Below are 19,465 nucleotides of genomic sequence, written 5' to 3'. Positions count from 1 at the left end.
CACAGCTTTTGGTATTGGTTTATTATTGTCACTTGTACTGAGGTACAGTGAAAAACTTGTCTTGCATACCGATTGTACAGGTCAATTCATTACACAGTGCAGATACATTGAGGTAGTACAAGTAAAAACAATAACAGTACAGAGTAAAGTGTCACAGCTACAGAGAGTGTGTAGTGCAATAAGGTGCAAGGTCACAACAAGGTAGATTGTCAGGTCAGACTCTATCTCATAGTATAAAGGAACCGTTCAATAGTCTTATCACAGTGGGATAGAAAGCTGTCCTTAAGCCTGGTAGTACGTGCCCTCAGGCTCCTGTATCTTCTACCTGATGGAAGAGGAGAGAAGAGAGAATGACCCAGGTGGGTGGGGTCTTTGATTATGGTGGCTGCTTCACCAAGGCAGCGAGAGGTAAAGACAGAGTCCATGGAGGGGAGGCTGGTTTCCATGATGGGCTGGGCTGTGTCCATGACTCTCTGCAGTTTCTTACGGTCCTGGGCAGAGCAGTTGCTGTACCAAGCCATGATGCATCCAGATAGGATGCTTTCTATGGTGCATCCATAAAAGTTGGTGAGTGTCAAAGGAGACATAACGAATTTCTTTAGCCTCCTGAGGAAGTAGAGGTGCTGGTGAGCTTTCTTGGCCATGGCATCTACGTGATTTGACCAGGACAGGCTATTGGTGATGTTCGCTCCCAGGAACTTGAAGCTCTCAACACTCTTGACCTCAGCACCATTGAGGTAGACAGGTGCATGTACACCGCCCCCTTTCCTGAAGTCAATGACCAGCTCTTTTGTTTTGTTGACATTGAGGGAAAGGTTGTGTCATGACACCATTCCACTAAGCTCTCTATCTCCTTCCTGTACTCTGACTCATCACTGTTTGAGATATGGCCTACAACGGTGGTATCATCTGTAAACTTGTAGATGGAGTTAGAGCAGATTGTTTTTCACTTGTTCTGATTGCCCTCATTAACAGGTCAACTAGATGGCTTCATCAACAGCTTATCACCACAGGAACTCGGGTCTCACCTATTCAGAAATATTCCCCTTGTCCTATCCATCCCTCCCTTTCTCTCTACAACCTAAAATTTGCTAGTTTGTCCTCTTCCCATTAAACACTAACTCTGTTTCTCTTTTCACAGATGCTGCCTGGCCTGCTGAGTGTTTCCAACATTTTCAGTTTTAAATTGTCTGTTTGTTTATATTTGGAGGATCATTTTCTTGCTTTCTGAATTGTCTTAGAAGATTGCTTTGATATTCTTAACAAAAAGAAACATTTTCATGGCATTGTTAGGCCAACCTGTAACTTCACAATGTGCTGGATGTGAACTAAATCAATTGGGATTTAAAAATCTACTTCTGTTATCTCTTCACTTTTCATTTAACTGCTGTCATTCACTTTAAACTTAACAATCCATCCACCTTGCCCCACTCCAACTCCACCAGTCCAAGGGTAGGAAGCAAGAAGTCACCTTATTCTCAACCGGCTATTTCCTTCCCATGATATCCCTCACATTCCAATTGTTTTTCTCAAAAAAGCCTTAAGGAGTATCTTTGTTTTATGTCTTTGATTTCTCATCCACATGCCTTGCCTCACAGATGCATGTGACTAGTAGTGAACTTTTCAAACGGTCTACAAAGCAGGTGTAAATGTTGGAAAGCTGAATAGCATTAGATGAATATATACTCACTATTTTATTTTCGGTCTCCCTCCATTATGTGTCAGCTGTGTGTCAGTTAGAAGGCTGTGGTTTTCAATCCCACCTTCAGAGACTTGAGCACAAACTGTGATGTTGCAGAGCTGAGAACTGCTATGCTCTTGGAAACGGACATCCTTTTGTTGAGGCACAACGAAGAAATCATGAGATGAACATAAAAGATCATGTGACATTATTTTGGAGCAGAGTTAGATAGTTATCCCCAGCACTCTGGATGATATTTATCTCTCAATCCATTACGAAAATCAAATAAATGAATATTATCATATTGCTATTTTGGATATTTCCTGTGTGCCTTATTTCCTACCATCAGTGACCACACTTCAAAACTACTTCATTGTCTGTAAAACAATATGGGTGTCCTGAGGTTACATAAAGATTCCCCCCCTCCCCCCAATCTGACTCAGATATAAGCAATAATTGATGTTTACCTTGACTGAACTTTCATTTCCAATTAAGATGGTTGCACCATCAATCTATAATCCAATTTAGAAAAGTGCTTTTTGTAAAGGACCATAAATAACCTCCAAAGTAACAAAAACAAAAAAAAAACTTTAAGTAGGCAATAATACCATTTTCTACTGAGTTAGGACTCCAGTACCTCTAAAGTTTACCAATTTCAAAAGGCCCCACACATTCCCACAGACACCAAGTCTTTTCCCCTGGATACCTTAGCACAGTAAACCATCTTAAACAGACAGGAAATACAGAAGGATAATAAGTTACCCTCAAACATTAATGTTTTTAACCACATTGTAATAAGTACAATTTCTCAACATTTAAACTTGGTCCATTACTTTTACTCAAAATTATTGTAAGAACAGCCAAAGCAGCATCTTTTCTGCTGACTGAATGGTAGTGATGAGTCCTGGAAAGTTCAGTGTGTGTGCAGAGGGTGGAATCCAAATTTAGTTTCTAAAGTTAGTTCAATTCCTTGTCCAGGATTCTGTAGGGGAATGATTTCTTCAAACAAAGGCATTCAAAAGACACTACATACAGTATATTGTATATGTTGCCACAGATCAGTCTTCTGGAGAGTGAACCCGCAGAAAGCATCTGGCCCAGATGGAATCCCTGGCCACATCTCTCGATCCTGTGCAGATCAGCTGGTGGGGATATTTGAAGACATTTTTAACCTCTCCCTAATTCAATCTTGGGTCCCCAGCTGCTTTAAGAAGACCACTAGCAACCCGGTACCAAAGAAAGATAAGGTAAAGTGCCTTCATGACTATCGTCCGGTGGCTCTGACATCCACCATCATGAATTGCTTCGAGAGGCTGGTCATGACACAAATCAATTCCAGCCTCCCAGGTGACCTTGACCCATTGCAATTTGCCCACCACAGAAATGGGTCCACGGTGGACGCCATCTACCTGGCCCTACACTCATAATAGGGATTCTGCAATAGGGAGTTGGGATAACCCTGGGAATTACAGACCAGTGAGTCTTACTTCAGTGGTGGGCAAATTATGGGAGAAGATTCTTTGAGACAGGATTTATGGGCATTGGGAGAGTCATAGGCTGATTAGGGACAGTCGGTATGGCTTTGTGAGGGGCAGGTCGTGCCTCATGAGCCTGATTGAATTATTTGAGGATGTGACAAAGCACATTGATGAAGGTAGAGCAGTGGATGTGATGTACATGGATTTTAGTAAGGCATTTTGACAAGGTTCCTCATGAAAGACTCGTTCAGAAAGTCAGGAGGCATGGGATCAAGAGAAAACTGGCTGTGTGGATTCAGAATTGAGGTGTTCTGCAGGGATCTGTTCTGGGATCCCTGTTCTTTGTGATTTTTATAAATGACTTGGATGAGGATGTGGAAGGGTGGGTTAGTAAGTTTACAGATGACACTAAGGTTGGTGGTGTTTTGGATAGTGTAGAAGGTTGCTGTAGGTTACAACAGGACATTGATGGGATGCTGAGCTGGGCTGAGAAGTGGCAGATGGAGTTCAACTCAGAAAAGTATGAAGTAATACACTTCGGAAGATTGAATTTGAAGGCAGAATACAAGGTTAATGGCAGTACTCTTAGCAGTGTGGAGCAACAGAGGGATCTTGAGGTCCACGTCCATAGATCCCTCAAGGTTGCCACACAGATTGATAGGGTTGTTAAGAAAGTATATGGTGTGTTGGCCTTCATTGGTCGGGGTATTGAGTTCAAGAGCCGCAAGGTAATGTTGCAGCTCTATAAGGCTCTGGTTAGGCCACAGTTGGAGTATTATGTTCAGTTCTAGTCACCTCATTATAGGAAGGATGTGGAAGTTTTAGAGAGGGTGCAGAGGAGATTTGCCAGGATGCTGCCTGGATTGGAGAGTACGTCTTATAAGGATAGGTTGAGTGAGCTAGGGCTTTTCTCTTTGGAGCGAAGGAGGATGAGAGGTGACTTGATAGAGGTGTACAAAATGATAAGAGGCATAGATTGAGTGGACAGTCAGAGACTTTTTCTGAGGGCGAAAATGGCTAACATGAGGGGGCATAATTTTAAGGTGATTGGAGGAAGGTATGGGGGGATATCAGAGGTAAGTTTTTTTTTTAACACAGAGAATGGTGGGTGCGTGGAACGCACTGCCAGCAGAGGTGGTGGAGGCAAATGCATTAGGAGTGTTTAAGAGATTCTTAGATAGCCATGTGAATGATAGAAAAATGGAGGGCTATATGGGGGGGGAAGGGTTAGATAGATCTTAGAGCAGGATAAAATGTCGGCACAACATCGTGGGCCAAAATGCCTACAGTATACTGTGCTGTAATGTTCTATGAAACTCCCTATCCAGATTCTCATTTGGTAACCTGAACAATGCACCTGCAATTGCATTTTGTTTTGAACTTGTATAATCAATTGTGTAATCATATTGAGATAAGAAAATAACTTGTCTCTGCATTTTCAATGCAGCCATTACTGATATTGCCAACTTCGTATCAAGAATTGCTAACAAAGGCTAATGATCTGTGATTGGAATGAAAGGTCTGTCCAATAAGATCTGATAAAAATTTTTTCACTCCAAAAACATTTTGTAATGCATCTTTGCCAATTTGAGCATAATTTCTCTCACTATTTGTCAATATGTGTGTTGCAAATGCAATTAGTGTTTCTTAACCCCATTCAATAAATCAAAGCATCACACAAGTTTTAACACATTATGTTGTAAGGTAATGAATTAACAAAAGCTCTTTTTGCGTGTCTTTTACTGTTCTTTGACCCAATTCTATTTTTCATTTTTCCAGGGATCATAAATTTAAATTTCTTACCCATATGATTCCATTGCTAACATAGTGTTAGCCACTTTCTTACCAATTTGCTGTACTAGCTTGCATCAGCTTGCTTTTGCTTCTGCGTCCTTTTGTAATTGATGTAATAGTGTCAGTATTGCTGCAAGACCTGGCAAGTTTCTGGCACAATATTGTACTTTGTTTAAGAATAGCTTAAGATCTGCTGTAATTTCAGGTTTCCTGACCTTCACAATTACTTCCACCTTTGACTGGTCGCAATCTATTGTATCAACTTTTAATCCAAGATAAACTACTATTTTAGATAACATTGTGCATTTTCCTGAGCTTTATACCATGCTTGTGTAGTTGACTGTACATTTCTTCTACTATTCAAAGATTTTTTTCAGTACTTGACTGCAAAGGGCAAGGGCAGCAGATGCATGCAAACGTCTGTAGGTTCCCGTCCAACTCGCACACCATTCTGACTTAGAAATGTATTACTATTGTTTGGTTTAAATCCTGAAACTCCCTACTCAACACCATTGTGGATGTACTTTCACTAGAAGGGCTGCAACTGTTCGGGAAGGTGGCTTATCACAATCTTTTCAACAACAGTTTAGGGATAAGCAATAAATGGCTGTACCAGCAAAGTCCACATCCTAAAACATGAATAAAAAAGACATGACTTATACCTCATAGTACCCTATCCGTTTTAGCTTAAACAATCTTCAATTACAATTACCACACGGTGAGGTAGTTTTTGCACTGGAGTAAGAACGCTCTGATTGCTATACCTTTATTAGTCACATACATCGAAACACACAGTGAAATGCATCTTTTGCATAGCATGTTCTGGGGGCAGCCCACAAGTGTCGCCACGCTTCCGGCGCCAACAAAGCATGCCCACAACTTCCTAACCCGTACGTCTTTGGAATGTGGGAGGAAACCGGAGCACCTGATTAATAATGTGTATAAATCATACAGTTACATACACTACAATGTCTTTGAACACAGCCCCATTTTAACTGTTTAAAAGAAGAAAAAACACGACGATGCTGGAGGAACTCAGCCGGCCAGGCAGCATCCGTGGAGAAAAGCAGGCGGTCAACGTTGACGCCTGCTTTTCTCCACGGATACTGCCTGGCCGGCTGAGTTCCTCCAGCATCGTCGTGTTTTACATCTAGATTCCAGCATCTGCAGTCCTTTATTTCTCCCTTAACTGTTTAAAATATAGATATAAAGCAGAATAAAGTGATTACTTATTAAGGTTAATTAAATTTCATTTGTATCAATCATAGACCAACCTACTCCCAACTCCAATGTTAAAGATTTTTTTCTGGGTGGAGGGGGGAACTATGCCAAGTGCAGTTATTTAATGCCAGTGTAGTCTGCAGACAGCACTGAGCCACCAAGGGGTGGGACCAAATGGCTCCCAGCCCATTCCCAGGCTCTCCTCCCACACTCAGGCGCCTCTTTGATGACGACAGTCAGAGTGGGGCGGGGATGACGTCCTTGGCCGACGTCGGCAATGCCCCGGCCGGCCAATCGGAAGGCGCTACGTCTCGGCCTCGGCGGCGGACAGAGGGGGGGGGGAAAGATGTCGGCGCCCATCCTGAAAGTGGCGACCCCGAAATGGGAGAAGGTGGCGAGGGGCAGCGTCTGCCTGCTCGGGGTGCTGCTGTCCGTCTACGCCTACCATGTGGAGAGCGCCCGGGGCAGCGACCCCGGCTACGTGGCCATGTGCGACTTCAGCGAGCAGATGAGCTGCACCAAGGTGTTCGGGTCGAGGTGAGTTGGCACCGACTGTGTGGGGTGTGGGGGGCGGGAGAGGGGCCGCCGGCCTCCCGGCCCCCGCGCCTCGACAGCCCGGGCAGGGCAGGGCAGGGCAGGGGTCGGCGAGCCTGCCTGCCGGCCGGCAGCCACCCACCACCATCCATTCATTGCCGAGACAGATGCTGCCACTGTTATACAGGGAGGGGAGGGGAGGGGAGGACGTCGCCGCTCCTTCAGGCTGAGGGTTTTGACAGGTGGGGAACGGGGTGCTGCTGCCAGTAACTGAGAGTGCCTCGTTCCTGGGGGAGAAGATGGGATCGTTCAGTCTGCGGCGTTGTCACTGAGCTGCTAATGAAACCTGATGATTGAGCATCTGGTTTGTACTTGACCGAATAGTGCAGAACAGATTATTATCTTTTTCTCATTTGGGTCATGTCTAGTGAGAGCATTTTGTGTCTTATTACGAGATCGAAGATGAACTAGTTAACGATCTGTCGTTGATGCTAATGATAAACAATTTTAGATATTGAATGAAGGCAAGATCTATTCTTACCAGCATTATGCCCTAACTTTTCTGTAGGTATATATGGGTTACAGATTGGTAAATAGCCCAGTGGTATCAATAGAGATAATCGTTGAAGCATGCCATTATGTTGGAGTAGAATAATGGGTGTTACTTTCTGCAGACTTCGATTTAATTGCAGTGCTTCCATATGCTGAAAGTTTCATGGACATGTTTTGGGAAAAACTGGATAATGCAGAATGACCCAGTTGTGTATGATGTGTTGTTTTATGGGTAGTAGTTTGTGCATTAAACCATGTTGTACAATATGAATTGACAGATCAGCCACGTGTACCTGTAATATTTATGGTGTTCTAAAAGAATATTTGGAACTTACTTTTGTTGAAGGAATTGTATATTTGTCAGTCATGTAGTTCACTGAGCAAGGAATAGATGTGCACAGCTATGACAAAAAAACCTTGAACTGAACTTGAATCTTCAATGAGGACATCTTTGAAACAAGCCGAACTTGCATTCACTGGGTACAGGTGACGTTCAGGGCAGCCACTGTATGCTGTTCTAGAATTTATTGATATCATTAACTGACCCTATCAACTATTCCTTTAAAGCTGAATTGGCATCAGTAATATCTCATTGTTTGACCAATGCATGGATAAGATTACAAGGAGTTTGGGGTTTATTTAAAAAAAAATGTATTCTTATAATTTGCAGCAAAGATGAAGCAAGAAGGGAGACTCCCATTCAAACATTGGCAAAATAAAAGTTTGCTTGATTGGACCATGTGGCATACTCTTTCTACATACCATTATGATATGGGTAAGATGGCATAAATTGATAGAATTTTTAAAAACTGTTACAATTACAGCAATGAAGAAGGAACTTTAATCAATAATAAGCCCACATGGACAAGTAGGTTGCTTGTTGGGTGGGTGTGGTTGGGGGCAGGGAGAAGATTTGGGGGAAGATTCTTGGACTTCACCCTGACTTATTTTCCTCCTTTTTAAACATGGCTTCTTTTGCCCACATGATTTTTTTGAGGGTGAATCACTATATAGAGAACCTTCTTTTGCAAAAAAAAGGTTTGAAATACCACACAATCTTCAAAAACTCCTTTAAAACAAATGATCCCTACGAAAAAAAATCCATTTGGCGATCCAAATAGTTACAAGTCATTCCCGGTTTTAGATTTGTTTCTAAACTATTTGGCAACCATCAGTACCACTAAGAGAAAGTAAGGATGAGATTGTATTGGGCGAGTTTGGTCCAGTAAGTCCAAAACTTAACAGAATGGAAACTTGATCAGTTCTTGGGGATATTACATCAACCCACAGATCACATATCAAAAGTTAGGGAGTGGGATTATCAAAAATAGTGTTCTTTTTGGTCAGCCTGGATGCATTCTGTACAGTAAAGTTCTGTGATTTTTCTTTTACTTTTATGCTATACTGTTAGTCAAAAGATGAGTCCAATTTATTTCCTTCAATGATCAACCCATTTTAATGAAGAATATTTTACAAAGATATTGCACAGCTTAGGTTTATAATCTATAATGAAACTCTAAATTTGTTTCTTGCTTCCTCATTGCTAGAAGTACCCATATAACTTTGTGCCATCTTGTTCATACTATGTTAGAATGTGTCATAAAATCACATTCCTCCCATCAATAGACAGCAATAATGTGATCTTCATTTTAGTTATTTTGTATGAAAAAAGGAAAAATGCAAATTTTGTTCCAGCCAGCATCTTGAAGTCCAGTTCATTAATACCATCATGTGTTAATTGCATATACTTTCATACTAGGAATGTTACCCTGCTGTGTAGTATTTATGTAGTTAGGTTTTATCACTATCACCCAGCTTGTTGTCATTCTGTGTAAGTATGTGTTTCAAAAGAATAATGCTATTTTAGTTTGAAGAGTACAGGTCTGCTTTGAGATTTTCACTGGCTTCATTCATTGATTTTGGAATGGAATTATAGGGTGGATTTATAAGATGACAATACAATAATCAAAAGTAGAAAAGCCCAGGTAAATAATGAAAATCAGAACCAGTGCATTTAGTTCGTTTTTAAACTTCAAAAAGTAATACAATGTGTGCACGCAGCACAGTAATTGTCTTTTGTTCATTTAACCTATTACTTTAATATTTAATAATTTTATTTTCTTCCTTTAAAAAGTGGAGGATGATAGAATTAAGATGGAAGGCCCTTCTGCAAGATATCTCGATGTCTAGCACACATACTAATGGTTGCTTTCTTTGTGCAGTATTGTTTATATATGATGTACTTGATTGTGTTGGAATTGTGTGGTTAAAAGTCAGATTTTTTTCATCTGTCAGATAGAATAGGAACAATTAATTTACGTGAGTTTGAAGATTCATGTGGATTTTGTTTTTGAGGGTTGGGAGTAAATGGATTGGAGATGTGTTAAATACCGTTGGAGTTTTATTTTAGAATGGCAGGAGTAGATGAATGTAGTTCTAAAATGGCAGAACTTTTACAAGAGTCCTTCCTCCAAACTACAAATGTAAATTATTATTCTGATTCAAAATGTCTTTTGAAGTTAATTCTGTGTGATTAGTTCAACTGTCTCCCAGGTAATGTTTCCATATTATACTTGTGCTTTTTTTTAATGTACCATTGAAATGCAAAGACTTGTTGCATTTCCTTTGACTTCAATTCAGCTTCTCACAATCTTCTCTCAAAGAGCTGCAGGCTTTAATTTTAAATAGCTTGGAGTTTCTGCACTATGGCATGAACCTTCACCTATGTTCCTCCACAGCTTTTTTTATAAAGAGATATCTGTTGGAGATAAGGTTGGAACTTTGTATCTTTGCTTTCTTGACTTCTGGTTTCTTTTGACTTGAGTCTCCTATTGATGTGGGATTACTTCATATAGTTTTAATAGGAAGGAACTGTAAAATCTAATATAATTCCAAAGAATCTTTTTTTTACCTAGGGAGTGGTTGAAGTGAATAGCATTGTTACCTTCGTGTAACCTAGTTAAAAACAGGAGGGAGAACATAAAAATGATGTGCAGGTTTTACATGAAATAGAGTGGGAGGAGACTTGGGTGGAGCATTAATACATTTGCATTAGTACTTTGATTTATATTTTATTGTTCTCATGGAAGACTAAAAGTGGACATGATTTTATTTCCAAATGGACTATGGAACAATTCGTGCCATGAATGTTTTAAATATGAAATAAAAATAAAGTATTTAATCTGAAATGGTTGCTATTTTTCTAATAAACTTTGGGAAAACTACTTCCTGCCTTCTAATATTCCAATCCTGAAAAAATATAGGTGAGATAGTGTACAAAGACACAATATTAAGGTGATTTTAATTAAAAACAAAATCCATCTTAGTCTAAATAAAAATTGTGCTTTGCTCCCTTGATTGTTTGACCAGTGGGGCCCTCAGATCAGGACTGTTTCAGTCAAGACCCCCTGTTAGAAACAGAGAAAAACTTACAGCACAATTCAGGACCTTCGGCCCACAAAGCTGTGCCGAAAATGCCCCTGCCCGAGAAATTACTAGGCTACCCATAGCCCTCTATTTTTCTCATCTTCATGTACCTATCCAACAGTCTCTTAAAAGACCCTATCGTATCCGCCTCCACCACCGTTGCTGGCAGCCCATTCCACACACTCACCACTCTGAGTAAAAATTACCCCTGACATCTTCTCTGTACCTACTCCCCAGCACCTTAAAACTATGTCCTCCTGTGGCCACCATTTCAGCCCTGGGGAAAAGCCTCTGTCTATCCATCCGATCAATGCCTCTCATCATCTTATATACCTCTATCAGGTCCCCCCTCATCCTCCTTCGCTCCAAAGAGAAAAGGCCGAGTTCCCTCAACCTGCTTTCATAAGGCATGCTCCGCCTTCCAGGCAGCATCCTTGTAAATCTCCTCTTCACCCTCTCTATGGCTTCCACATCTTTCCTGTAGTGAGGCGACCAGAACTGAGCACAGTACTCCAAGTGGGGTCTGACCAGGGACCTATATAGCTGCAACAATACCTCCCGGCTCCTAAATTCAATTCCCCGATTGATGAAGGACAATACATCATATGCCTTCTTAACCACAGAGTCAACCTGCGTAGCTGCTTTGAGTGTCCTATGGACTTGGACCCCAAGATCCCTCTGATCCTCCACACTGCCAAGAGTCCTACCATTAATACTATATTCTGCCGTCATATTTGACCTACCAAAATGAACCACTTCACACTTATCTGGGTTGAACTGTATCTGCCACTTCTCAGCCCAACTTTGCATCCTATCTATGTCCCGCTGTAACCTCTGACAGCCCTCTATACTATCCACAACACATCCAACCTTTGTGTCATCCGCAAACTTACTAACCCATCCCTCCACTTCCTCATCCAGGTCGTTTATAAAAATCACAAAGAGTAAGGGTCCCAGAACAGATCTCTGAGGTACACCACTGGTCACCGACCTCCATGCAGAATACGACCCTTCAACAACCACTCTTTGCCTTCTGTGAGCCAGGCAGTTCTGGATCCACATTGCAATGTCCCCTTGGATCCTATGCCTCCTTACTTTCTCAATAAGCCTTACATGGGGTACCTTATCAAATGCCTTGCTGAAATCCATATATACCACATCATCTCTCCCTTCATCGATGTGTTTAGTCACATCCTCAAAAAATTCAATCAGGCTCGTAAGGCAGGACCTGCCCTTGACAAAGCCATGTTGACTATTCCTAATCATATTATACCTCTCCAAATGTTCATAAATCCTGCCTCTCAGGATCTTCTCCATCAGCTTACCAACCACTGAGGTAAGACTCACCGGTCTATAATTTCCTGGGCTATCTCTACTCCCTTTCTTGAATAAGGGAACAACATCTGCAACCCTCCAATCTTCTGGAACTTCTCCCGTCTCCATCGATTATGCAAAGATCATCGTCAGAGGCTCCGCAATCTCCTCCCTCACCTCCCACAGCAGCCTGGGCTACATCCCATCTGGCCCCAGCGACTTATCCAACGATGCTTTCCAAAAGTTCCAGCACCCCCTCTTTCCTAATATCTACATGCTTAAGCTTTTCAGCCTGCTGCAAGTCCACACTACAATCCCCCAGATCTTTTTCCGTAGTGAATACTGATGTAAAGTATTCATTAAATACCTCCGCTATTTCTTCTGGATCCATACACACTTTCCCACTGCTGCACTTAATAGGCCCTATTCTTTCGCACCTTATCCTCTTGCTCTTCACATACTTGTAGAATGCCTTGGGGTTTTCCTTAATCCTGCCCGCCAAGGCCTTCTCATGTCCCCTCCTAATTAGGCTCTCCTAATTTCCTTCTTAAGCTCCTTCCTGTTAGCCTAAACTCTTCCAGATCTCTAACATTACCTAGCTCTCTGTACCTTTTGTAAGCTTTTCTTTTCCTTTTGACTAGATTTATTATAGCCTCTGTACATCATGGTTCCTGTATCCTCTCGTAACTCCCCTGTCTCATTGGAACATGCCTATGCAGAACACACAAATATCCCCTGAATATTTGCCACATTTCTTCCGTACTTTTCCCTGAGAACATCTGTTCCCAATTTAATCTTCCAATTTCCTGCCTGAGAGCCTCATAATTCCCTTTACTCCAAGTAAACGCCTTTCTAGTCTGTCTGTTCCTATCTCTCTCAAGTGCTATCGTAAAGGAGATAGAATTATGATCACTACCACCAAAATGCTCACCCACTGAGAGGTTCTTTGTTGAGTCAGTGTGACTTTGCTAAGGCTGAAGGAAAGTTGCTATTGTTGGTCTCAGTGCTCAGGTAAAAAGCATGCAGTATTCCAGTAAAAGCTTAGAAGTATACAGGATTGAGCTCATTTGGATCACTGGCGGGATCAGGCATGAAGAGTCTGATTTAAGCCTCCTTACTGTTGACTTCCCTAGTGCTAGCACATTAAATAATAACAATAACACAGGAGGGCCACTGCTGCTGTATCCACTAAGTGATTGTCACTGCAAAACTGCGAGATTCACTGGAAGGATAAGTGAAGCAGTGTCAGTGTTGAGGCCTGAGTTACAGTCTGCTCTGCTGGGCAGTCATGTTGTTCTTGTGCCCAACATCAGACTCCTGAAGCAGTCTGTCTATTTTGAACTCTGTCATGGGGAGGAATTACCAGGTGGACAGGGGAAAGAAAATCAAAGAAGTGCTCAGAGTATCCTTACTGTAAGCGAAAGGGACATAGGGGTATTGAGAACTTCATCTATTCATTAAGAATAGGCAGAAGCCTTGCAGAAGGTGCCCACCACCTCATCAACTACACACATGCCTGTCCTGTCAGGTGACTCTTGTGCCATCTGTGATGGAGTCTGAGGTTGCCACACTGGTGCCGTTAGTTAGCCAAGTACTCATAAAATGGATTGAAAGCAACTTGCCCTAATCCCAAGGGGCTGCCTAATAAAGATTCAATCTAAATGTTTGAGTAATTTTAGTAAAATGGCATTGGAGACAAAGAGGCTATTGAGCTGTTAACTGTTGCAAGTTAATGATAAGTTTGGGTTAGTGGAAATGGTCACATTATGCTAGATGAAAGCATTGATTCTATTTCCATCATCCCTACAGGTAGATGAAGTTTAAAAAAAAATTTCTCCCACCACTGCAGCCCCTCCCTCCCTAACCTTAAATGTATACTGTTTTAAATTTTGGGCATAAATTAATTTACTCTTATCTAATCCAGTCATGATCTTGTACACCTCTATCAGTCTCCTCTTGACCTTTGCTCCAAGGAGAACAACTGCAGTTTCTCTATTTTAACCTTTTACCTGCAGTCACTCATCCCTGATACCATTGTAGTAAGTCATTTCTGTAACCCCCAATAAGACCTTTTTACGTCCTTCCCAAACTGTGTACCTCATTGGTACATATTTTATGACTCCCAGGAACCCACTATATTTAATGACCACTCAAATTACTCTCCACTTTCTAGGATTTATGCACTTGTACACCCAGCTCCCTCTGTCCCCATACACCAATTGGAAATGTACCATTTGACTACCTCCTTAGTCTTTCTGCCAAAGAGTATCACTTCACATTTCTTGGTATTAAATTTCAAATGCCATACATCTGTCTATTCAACGTCTATCTGTTTCTTCTTACAGTTTTTTCTTATCCTCCTCACTATTTATTACATTTCCAAACATTGTGCCATTTGGAAACTTTACCCTGAAAACTCGTGTCTAAGTCATTAATATTTTTTAAAATAAAGCAGTGGACCCAATACTAGTCCTTGGGGAGCATCTCTGTCTACCATCCTCTGATCTGAAGTACAATCGTTAACTACTGCCATCTACATTCTGCCTCTAAGCCAATGTCCTTTTCATGCTGATAGTGGCCCTTTAATTCCATGTGCATTAATTTTGTTAGCCAGACATGGTTTTCAAAAATCAATTTAAAAAGACATTTGCTGCATTTCCTTCATCAGCTTCTATTATTTCATCAAAAGATTCAGTCAGAAACATAATTTAACAAGCTTATACTGGCTCCTCTTTATCAATTCCAAATTTCTCCAAGCACCTATTTCCTAATTATTGTTTCTAAGAGCTCCTCCACAACTAAAGCTGACTGGCCTGTAGTTGCAAGGCATATCCTTGCACCCCTCATTAGAACAAGGATGTTATAATTGCCATTTTCTAATCCTCTGGCATCTCCCCTGTATCTAGAGAGGATTAGAAGATTATGACAAATCCTTTTGCACCTCCATTCCTCCTCCTCCATAGCACCCTAGGATGCATCCCATTCAGAACTGGTATTTTATCTTCTTTAAGCATTGCCTGCCTTTCTAGCACCTTTTTATCAATTCTCGTCCCATCCATTATTTCTAATACCTTTCCTTGAACTGAGATTTTGGCACCATCCTCTTCCTAGGAAAGATTGATACAAAGTACTCGTTTAGTATTCTCTCTTTATCCGTAGTTGTTCCCGCCTCTCATCTTTTAACCCTTTTACCATTTTGTTGTTTCCAGAGGAAAATTTAATTGTTAAATATTTATTTCATGTATGAATTGTATTTCAGACATTTACTGTGAAGCTCCCATGTGATCTATGGCAGGGAGAAAAATATGTACCATCATCTGTACACCAAGGATATTTTATGTTGCCATTTGTTTTATTAATTTTCAAAGTTAGAGTTGCCTCTATTTTAAAATAATTAGTTATTGTTGCTTTATTATTTGTAGTTTACTTGGTGCTAAGATGGTAATGGTTTGCAGATGGAAGAAGCAATTGTAGTCTAGTGTTGTTGTAATCTAATCTGATCAATGCAGCTATCTACAGCTTGGACCATTTCAAATAGTGGTCAATTAACATTTTATCATAAGATATCCTTATGCAGTCTATAGCTTTCTTTTTAATATCAAGTCACTGGTAAGGTGGGCAAAACAGTGTCAATGAATGCACTTGAACAGAGTGTGAGGTAATGCATTTGGCATTTACAAGCAAGGCAAGGGATTACATAAATATAGTGGAACAGGAGTTAGACATGCATGCTTGCAGTTCACTGAAAGTAACAGGATGGACAGGTATAAGGTAATTAAGAAGGGATAACAGATACTTTATTAGTTGAGGGGAAAAATGTAGAGAGGAGGAAGGACATGCTGGAGCTGCATAACATGCTAGTTAGGCCACATCTGGAGAACCAAATATAGTTCTGGTAACTACAGTCTGTGGCAGCTATCTGCAAAATGAGATATCAGAGTAGTTCAGTACTTCAATTAGTTGGTGATTTTAAAATAACAGCAAGGAAATTATGGATCACTTCTAATTACAAAAGTTTAAGTTTAGTAAATGATGATGGCTATCTCCTGAAAGATTTTAACTGATTTAGATGCAGACATTTTGTTGTGGATAAGGCGATATGATAATCGTGGGCAGTGCTTTACTGTGTATTGATATCTGATTTGAGATGTAAACCCAACTGCTAGCAGGAACCCACCTTTTATAAGTTGAATTTCATAGAAATATCAAAAATAGAAGCAGGATAGGCCATTTGGCCTTTCAGGCCTACGCCAAGCAGTTCCCTCAGTCTGAGACATATGCAACTATCCACAAAATTAAATATCAAAGCAGTTTGGAACCAGTCAACATGATCATGCTGATCGTCCACTTCAGTACCTTGTTCCCACCTTCTCTCCATAGCCCTCGATCCGTTTATCATTAAGAAATGTATCTACCTTCTTCCTGAATGTGTATAATGACTAGGCCTCCACTGCCTTCTGTGGTGGAAAATTCAACAGGTTCACCACCATCTCTTCCCCCCACCCCAGGGTGAGGAAGATTCCCCTTACATCGTTTCAAAATCTGCATTCTGAGGCTATGAGGCCTGCTTCTGAACTCTTCAGCCATCAGAAACATCCTCCCTGCATCTAGTCTGTCTACTTCTGTTAGAGTTTTATAGGTTTCTCTGAGATTTTTTTTCCTTTTTATCTACAAAGAGTATTGACCTACTCAACCCAATCTCTCCTCACACATATGTCCTACCATCCCAAATATCATTCGAGTAAACCTTTGTTTACTCTCTCTATTGCAAGGACGTCTTTCCTCAGATAAAAACAAATTTGTGCATACAGCTCCAGATGGAGTTTCACCAAGGCCCTGCACAGCTGCAGCATGATCCTCTTGCTCGTTTTGCAGTGAAGGTCAATTTGTTATTTTGCTTTCTTATATACTTGCTGCACCTGAATACTTGCTTTCACTGATTGGACTACAAGGGCTTGGTGTAGCACCCAGCCTTTGTTGCAAGTTTTCTTTTCCCAATCTATCACTATTCAGGTAAAATGTTTTTTTGTTTTTACAATCAAAGATAGCCTTGCACATCAACATTAAACTGCACCTACCATGCATTTTGCCTTCTCCCCCCCATCCCCACCAAACTTGCCAAAACTGTATCAGAGCCTTGCCTTTATTCTCTCTATTCCTCGTCCCCCTCCTCCTGCGGCTGTCATCTGCAAATTCGAAGATGTTACATTTAATTACATCCAAGCACTAATCAGTGCTACTTGTTTCCTGCCTATCACCCAATCCTCAATCCATGCCAGTATTTTATCCCGATAACATGTGCTTTAATTTTGCTTACTAATGTCTTATGTGGGACCTATCCAAAGCCTTCTAAGAGTCCAATTACACTATGTCTATTGGTTCACCTTTTCTATTCTCAAAGTACATCCTCAAAATAAAAACTCTAGTGGATTTGTTTAGTGTGATTTCCCTTTCATCAACTTGTGCTGACATTGTCCATTTCTCTTAATGTTTTCCAAGTGTTCAGTAATTACATCTTAGTAGATCCTATATTTTCCCCACTAATGATGTTTGGTTTACTCGTCTGTAATCCTCTCTGCATTTCTCTCTTTTACAAAAATAGTTGAGTTGCATTTGCCAATCAGTAGGAACTGCACCAGAGTCTAAACAATTTTGGAATATGACCATCAATGCATTAATTATTTCCAGGACCATATCCTTTGGTCCTATAGGATGTAGATTAAGAGGCCCTGAAGATTAGTCAGCCTTTAGTCCCATTAATTTCCCTAGCACTATTTCTTTACTACCTCTCTGCAGGCTTTTGGTTCCTTAACGTATCTAGGAGGTTATTTGTGAAGACAACCAAAGTACGTGTTTAATTATTCTGCCATTTCTTTTCCCAATCTTCATTCTCCCATTTCTGATTGTAGAGAACAGAGATTTGAGTTCATTAACATTTTATATTTATAGCAACTCTTATAGTCAGTTTTGGTGTTCCCTACAAGCTTACTCTTGTACTGCATCTTTCCTTCTCTAATCTTTTTGTCCTCTACTGAATTCTAAACTGCTCCTAATCCTCTAAACTCAAACTGCTTTTTCTGGCAATTTTAAATGCCTCCTTTTTTGATCAAGCACTACCCCTAATTTCCTTGTCTGGTTGAGTCCTTTATCCTGACTTATTTTTGAGCCAGGTAGGAATGAATAATTGTTGTAATTCAAGTATACATTCTTTAAATATCAGCCATTGTCAATCCATTTAGTAAAGTTCCCCAATCTATCAACTAAGTGGCACCTAATACTGCCACAGTTTCCCATGTTCAGATCCAGGATCCTACTTTCTGACTGTTACTTCACTCTTTATCTTAATGAAGAATCCCATCATGTTATGGTTAATGTTCACTATAAAGGGCATGCATTACAAGATTTTTAATTATTCCTTTCTCATTAGGTAATACCCAGTCTAGGATAGCTTGTTTACTAGTCAGTTCTTCAGCATATTGGTCTAAAAATCCATCATGCTTCTACTCCAGGAATTTGTCCTTCAATCTTATTGCTAATTTGGTTTGAACAATTTATATATGAAGTCACCCATGATTACAATTGCACATTTGTTGCACGTGTCTCTAATTTTTTCTCCCCTGTCATTCTTTTTTAAACACTCCCAGACAGCACTAGCAAACCAGCCACCACCACCTCTCCCTTGGGACATTAGTCCTGGCTCTGACCAGGTGTAACCATCCTAGTCTGTACAAGTCCAAATGCCCCAGGAATCTCTGAGTTCCTCTCTCAACGCTACCTCCTTAGCCATGTCTTCATCTGATATTTCTGTTCCTGCTAGTATGAGGTACATGGCATATTCCTAACATCACAACCTTTTAGGTCCTACTTTTTAAACTTACTTCCTAACACAACTTGTGGGATATAATGCCTTTTTCTCCCTATGTTGTTGGTACAAATGTGTACCACAACAACTGTTCATCCTCTCCCTCCAGGATGTCCTGCAGCCATTCTGAGATATCATTGATTAGCACCCTGGAGGCAACACACTATGCTGCAGTTTCTTTTGCAGCTTCAGAAACATTTCTCTGTTCCATGTGCAATTGAATCCCCTATCCTGTAGCCTTTCTACTTTTTTTTCCTCTCCTCTTGTACAGAAATTTCCTCCCTCCTGGCTCAGTTTCCATATGTTGTTGTTGGTTGATGAGATGAAAAAGTAGCCTAGTCTTTAGCTTGCTTCAGTTAGATATGACTGTTTCAGATATTATATGTGACAGTAGCCTGTAGCATCTCTTCCTGTGGGGACATGTCTAGCCTCCAGACTTATTAAAAATGTAAAGCGTGTAACAAGCATCCTGAAAGCTTTGTTTAGCAATTTTAACTTTTTTTTTGGTAAAAAGCATTATACAGGTTGAACTGAAATATGGATAAATGTATTAAAAAAAGTTAAAGCTTTTATAGCAAGTTATAGGAGCACACTGTTCTTCCT

At 40.6% G+C, this 19,465-nt stretch overlaps 2 protein-coding genes across 2 annotated transcripts in view; one reads left to right on the top strand and one right to left on the bottom strand.

Moving 5' to 3' along the window:
- Nucleotides 1–1,690: 1,690 nt before the first annotated feature.
- Nucleotides 1,691–19,465, bottom strand: part of gusb (glucuronidase, beta) — a 63,171-nt gene continuing 45,396 nt past the window's right edge. Inside the window, exon 14 of the mRNA XM_052035657.1 lies at nucleotides 1,691–1,833. The gene's annotated coding sequence lies outside the window, so the exon portion shown is untranslated. The remainder of the gene's footprint in view (nucleotides 1,834–19,465) is intronic.
- Nucleotides 6,469–19,465, top strand: part of vkorc1l1 (vitamin K epoxide reductase complex, subunit 1-like 1) — a 37,730-nt gene continuing 24,733 nt past the window's right edge. Inside the window, exon 1 of the mRNA XM_052035662.1 lies at nucleotides 6,469–6,711. Coding sequence (XP_051891622.1) covers nucleotides 6,521–6,711 — 191 coding nt within the window. The 5' untranslated portion in view covers nucleotides 6,469–6,520. The remainder of the gene's footprint in view (nucleotides 6,712–19,465) is intronic.

This window comes from Pristis pectinata, chromosome 21, assembly GCF_009764475.1.
Source record: "Pristis pectinata isolate sPriPec2 chromosome 21, sPriPec2.1.pri, whole genome shotgun sequence".
In the NCBI taxonomy this organism is placed as follows: Eukaryota; Metazoa; Chordata; class Chondrichthyes; order Rhinopristiformes; family Pristidae; genus Pristis; species Pristis pectinata.
This window is presented reverse-complemented; position numbering and strand designations above follow the sequence as displayed.